This window comes from Lipotes vexillifer, unplaced genomic scaffold (assembly GCF_000442215.2).
Source record: "Lipotes vexillifer unplaced genomic scaffold, Lipotes_vexillifer_v1.1 scaffold823, whole genome shotgun sequence".
Classification (NCBI taxonomy): Eukaryota; Metazoa; Chordata; class Mammalia; order Artiodactyla; family Lipotidae; genus Lipotes; species Lipotes vexillifer.
In genome coordinates this window covers 174,193-180,192 of record NW_006772547.1, presented here as the reverse complement: position 1 = coordinate 180,192, position 6,000 = coordinate 174,193, and the positions used below count along the sequence as shown (strand labels likewise).

Here is a 6,000-nt window from a genome sequence, read left to right as displayed (position 1 = left end):
GGGTCCACAACTTATAACCTTGCAATGATTAGCTGTTCTTTAAATTACTGCAGCAGCGATGAACTTTCCCATTGTTTTAGGTTAATGAAAATGCTGAGGTATGTAATAACTGAATTTTTCACCTATTATCCCATTTTCAAAGGAAAACTTCAAGAAGAGTATTTATCCTGAAAAATAAAGAGAGTTGGTGATTTGGAATTCCTCCTCCTTCTCCAAACTTTGAGGCTGTTGGGTTGCTGATGAGGAGTGATTGCTGAGAAGCTCTGCTTCAAGATCTGATTATGGTCAACACTTCCAAGCCAAAGTCAGGAAGGCCACTTCTGCCATCCGCATAGGCTGGCACTCGCCCAGATTTTGTGCTTTGTTCAGAGGAACATGACACAAAGGAATGTCTTCAGAACTCACTTTTCCATTCCTAATGCCATACGCACAGAAGAAATCCAGCCAGCAGAGGAAAGAGATTGCCTAGCAGAAGCCAAAGGGTAACCACTGGGCTAGAGGAACAGGAACAGAGATCTAGGGTTGAAAACAAAAAATTGACTTTCCACAGACATTTTTGGAAAAAATTATACCAACTAAAATGTTGACAGATGAGTAGAGGTAATTATTAAAAGGTGAAGAAGGACTACCTTGAAGAGTAGAATCAAGAGTGACTTCCTGAAATCCATATATGCAAAGTCTTTTTTATATTTATAGAAAAAGAACAAAATATTTATGTAGGAGAAAAGAAGATGTACCTACCATATCAAGGTTCAAAATCAGCACCCAAGAAAAGACAGGGTAGTATCCTGGCAAAGCTAAAGATGCTACACAGGAAAGTAAATGAAATTCTTGGCTATTCTGACATGGGATGCTGGACTCTCTTCTATTCTACCTTGGCCCTTCTAAGTAGGGTGACCATATAATTTATCATCCCATATCAGGACATTTTGAGATAAGCGTTGAAATAAATTTCTAGTCGCAAGATGGAGCCTCTCCTGCCCATACTGCCACATCAGCAAATTAAAACTTAGATAACCTTCATATTTGTGTAAATGCTCCACTTGACCAGAACCACAGAATATCCAGTCAGCCAATCTCCAACCGCCAAGCCCGTGTGGGCTCTATACTTCTTTCTTTGTTCCTTGATCTTTCTAAATAAGGTTAGATACTTAACCCTGGCCCATCAACCTAAGCTGAGTACTTCTTCCTTGTTTCCTGCTTGTAGCCCTTTTCCCTTATTTTACAGTTCTCTGGACTCCTGAGAGTAGAGACTGCCTGTGTGAAATCAAATTTGCTTTGATCAACTAAATTGTTCTCTTTGATAATTTTAACACAAGGGAATTATTAGTAATCATACCAGGACAATAGGCACATGGACTGTCCCAAGCAAAACAGGACATACGTTCCCCAATCTCTAAATATCCACCCATCTATCCATATCACCCCAGGCTTGATTTGGAAACAGCAGAAGATTCTATAAGTTTTGGGCAGTAGGAGTATATTTTAATTTATCTAAGAGTTGTTCTAACAGCTAAAACTATTTCCCCCAAACAATTCTCAGAATGGAGTACATTTTTTAGCAGTCAAGGGACCAGGTCAACCTGACTTTATTTCAGGATGAGTTGTCCTTTCTACTATTTTGACCAATAGAGAACCAACCAAGCTTCAAGTCTGACTTGCTTAAAAGGTAAGAAAAAAAGGACTGGTTTTTCAGCTATAGAATTAATAAAATGATAATGTTAAGGCATTGGAGCTTGTTCTTCTGAGAACTATACAGTGTGGAATAAGTATTTTAAAAAATTATTTCACTGTATGTAATACAGGTAAACCATGGAGAACTTATATTCTTCCCCAATGGAACCAGCTGGCAATCGTTAAATGTTGGAAAAATCAATCCTTCTCAAAGTATGGTACCTGGGTCAACAACATCAGCATCAGCTGGGAACTTCTCAGGCTCCAACCCAGATCTTCTGAATCAGAAACTCTGGGGGTGAGTCGTAGCAATCTGTGTTTTAACATGATTCTGATGCATGCTAAAGTTTGAGAACTTCTGAGCTCGAGCTGCAATGTCCAATATGGCAGCCATTAGCTATATGTGCTATTTAAATTTAAATTAACCAAAATGAGATGAAATATTTAGCTCCTCCATCACAGTAGCCACATTTCACATGTTTAATAGTCACATGTGGCTAATGACTATTGTATGGGACAGCACAGATTATAGACCATTTCCATCATCCCAGAAAGGTCTACTGGATAAGTTCTGGCCTACAACATCAGGTAGAGTGGTCTTGGCTGGAATAAGGAATAGACCCTGGAGTCACTAACAACGCAGGCATATCCCTTTATCTCCCGATTCTCAATTTGGCACAGAGGAAACAGGAGGAGAACTGAACTAACTGTTGTTTATCTACTGTTGGTACTAACATTTAACAAGCTATTAAAATATTAATGGCCGCTCTGGAACATTTGTTGCCCTTCAAAAACACTGCACTTTCTGTGACAGTACTCTTTAAAAAGGAAAGATATAAAGAGCGTGTTTCAAAATGAATCAGAGACGATCAGATCTGGGTTTTGATTTGAACCTCATTAGCTGTGACAGTGAATATATCACTTAATCTCTTTATACCTTAGTTTTCTCATGTGTAAAATGATAATTCCTACCTCATTAGGTTTTGTGATGATTAAATACAATGATATAGACATAAAGCACTCAGCAAAGTGTCTAGCATTTAATAAATAGAAACAAAACAACCTCCACAATCTGAAGAGATCAGAAAATTTAGAAATAAATCTTTCATATTCACTAATGGAAACTATGCCTAAAAGGTATCTATTCCTTTTTTTTTTTTCTAAAAGGCATCTATTCTTGTAATATTTTACACATTTTTCAAAACTGTGGTAGTGATTCGGAGGTTACAATCCTTTTTTGAGCATGCTTCCTCATAGAACTGATTAACAGGGGAAGAAATCACAACATAGTACCACAGTATCAGAAGGGTGACTACAAAGAGGGAGCTGGATAAGAAGTCAAGTCTAGGGCGCAGGTTGGTGGAGGGGGTGGGGTCATTTGCAACCTCTACTCCCCACCTCCTTTCAACAGATTCACTTGTCTTTGCCATGCTCCAAGGACAGGAACTAATCACTTCACAGATCCTTGAACTAGTCTGGCTTTCTCCTCATTTCTACACATTTTTTTTACTGTACTCCTAAGATTCTTACCCCTGAACCAGCTAGAGTAACTCTCTCTTTAACTCAACTCTAACTGCTAATGGCTCAATCAATGCTCATCTCTTGGACATTGAAATGGTGATATTTCTTATAGTTAACTCTGAGATTAGGCCTGAGCATGGGAACTCCATCAGAACCACCTATTTGTAGACTAGCAGCCCTTTAACTCTAGCCAAAGCAATTTAACAATAACAAAATCAAGTCAACCTATCACCTCATATGAAAGTTAACTAAGAATATTTAACACTACATTTATTATATACCATATCAAAAGGACCTAAGATCTTTTAATTCATTGTGCATTACTATTATAACTGCAGAAAACTCAGCTGGCTCACAGGAGTTAAGTGAAAAGAGTTAACACAGCAGGCCTGAGATGGCCATCATTTGAAAGTCCTGTTTGCAAGGATGGCCTTTACCTGGTGTCTGGGAAGTGGTTTCTTCCAGACTTCACCCACTGTCCCCTTTCCCTTTGCTGATTCTGCTTTGTATCTTTTTGCTTTAACAAAGCTTAGCCATAAGTACAACTAGAGGCTGAGTCCTTTGAGTCCTAGAGAGTCATGAAATCTGCGGGTGGTCTTAGGCACCCCTAACACAAGTATTAATCTCCCCAAATTCACCCTCTACTTATAGCCCATATCTTGATAAAGCCCCCAGAATGTGGGAAAGAAAGGGAATTAAATTTTAGAGGTGAAGAAACTTTGAGCTATAAAGTGAACGTAGCCCTCTGTTTTCAACCAGACCATGGAGCAAGCAAAGGGCTATACAGTTCCATTTAAAAAATACCTCCAGTTGAGAAAATGAAACATGGCCTATTCCAAAATATCAAACTGTCATAAAATCTCATAGGTCATTTAATTAAAATATCATAGACCATAGGTCAAAGCTTTCATTGAGAGTTCATGAGTTCTGCTTTTAAAACTCTTAGAAATGGGTCATCAGCCTCAGTTTGCACATCTTCATCAACAGGGAATGCACTCTTCTCAAGAGAGTCCCTTCTATTCCTCTCCTGGTACTAAAGGATTTTACTGGAATCTGTCTCCCTACAACTTTAATTCATTGTTCTCAGTCCTACTCTCTGGATTCTCACAGAATGAGTAATATATCTCTCAGTGAAAACCACTGTCTTTGCCAGCCTATCTTTCTATCTCACTGTGTATATTTGCATCTCCCTGCACCTTTCTCTTCTTTGTGGGCATGTCAATTCCTTCTTTGAGCATCTTTTCCAGTGACTTTCCCGCTCTTTCACCTCACCTAGTTAATATAACTAAAATATATTTAATTGCTTTTTGCATTCATGAACAGAATTTTTACTCTTACTTTCAAAATGAATGGCTGAAACATTAACTTTTTGTAACCTTCAATGAATGTTTTTGTGCAAGTCAGAGGTTCTTCACATACAGAAAGTTTCCTCACCCTCACTCTTACTGAAGAGAGGTGTCAAGTCTACCTACCTTCAATTTCTAACCATGGAGGGAAGGCGATCTTCCCATAAAACTGCAATTAGAAGAGAAGACGCACAATCTGTTTTAGAGCTTCCTTGCAGGGCATTTTCAACATCTTGTAAGAAAAGTCCTTCTCTGTACTCCAACCACAGAGACTACTCACCTAGGGGTAGAGCTCGGGTCAAGTTAGTAGTTGGAGGATCTGTTTCTGGGGGACAGAGCTCACAGAAGTCCCAACATGATGGGCAGAGCAAGTTTCCATCGTGAATCCAGCCGTTCATCTGAATACTGACGGGGAGGACCTGCCCGGCCCGACTACACAAATATGAAGTATCCTGAACCCAAACCTTCAGACCTTGTGGAGAACAAGAAACCTTCAAAAAGTGAAAAAAAAAAAAATCAGATCAGTAAGATTCTAGTATGTGAGCCTTCTCCCTCAACTGTAGGAAAATATGGCAGAATTTACTAAAAATGCTGGCTATAAAAGACAATTTGGAATGTGGGCCTATTTTAATTTCATATAATGAGGGTTAAGTTATTCATGTTCTAAAAGAATTTCACTCTGTGGTAGTAGTAGTTCTTAGACTTTTTGTCTAGAACCTTTTAAAAAATCTAATGAAAGCTATGGACACTTCCTGAAAAAAACAAGGTAACATACAGCTTTACATACAACTTGGATTCATAGACCCCTGAAGCCAAGTTATCAATAATAACATTTCTGTAGATTCTAGTATCCTCCTATAATTCAGGTTAAATGTCTGTCAAAGAGCCATGACTCATGTCACTTTTTCTACAAGTTGCTAAATTTTGTAACTCAAATTTTTTTAGTTGTTTTATTTATTTATTTATTTTTAATTAGTATTTTAAAAAAAAGGGTAATACACACACTGAAAATAATTCAGACAAACTTTACTATTTGCAAGTATTACTTTATCACCATCTGCAATTTGCATTATTTTCTTTTCTTTTTTTTTTTTTTAACATCTTTATTGGGGTATAATTGCTTTACAATGGCGTGTTAATAAATTATAAAAATAGGGCTTCCCTGGTGGTGCAGTGGTTAAGAATCCACCTGCTGATGCAGGGGACACAAGTTCGAGTTGTGGTCCGGGAAGATCCCACATGCCGCAGACCAACTAAGCCTGCATGCCACAACTACTGAGCCTGCGCTCTAGAGCCCGCGAGCCACAACGACTGAAGCCTGCGTGCCTAGAGTCCGTGCTCTGCAACAAGAGAAGCCACCACAATGAGAAGCCCACACACCGCAACGAAGAGTAGCCCCCGCTCTCCGCAACTAGAAAAAGCCCATGCGTAGCAGTGAAGACCCAACGCAGCCAAAAAT

At 38.7% G+C, this 6,000-nt stretch overlaps 1 protein-coding gene across 2 annotated transcripts in view; it reads right to left on the bottom strand.

Annotated features, from left to right (window-relative positions):
- Positions 1 to 222: 222 nt before the first annotated feature.
- Positions 223 to 6,000, bottom strand: part of LMLN (leishmanolysin like peptidase) — a 75,006-nt gene continuing 69,228 nt past the window's right edge. Inside the window, exons 16-17 of one of the 2 annotated variants that reach the window (XM_007447596.1) lie at positions 4,822 to 5,032; positions 223 to 516 (exon numbers count right to left, since the gene is read on the bottom strand). In XM_007447596.1, the coding sequence (XP_007447658.1) occupies positions 416 to 516; positions 4,822 to 5,032 (312 nt within the window). In that variant the 3' untranslated portion in view covers positions 223 to 415. The remainder of the gene's footprint in view (positions 517 to 4,821; positions 5,033 to 6,000) is intronic. The other variant, XM_007447597.1, reaches the window with a different exon arrangement.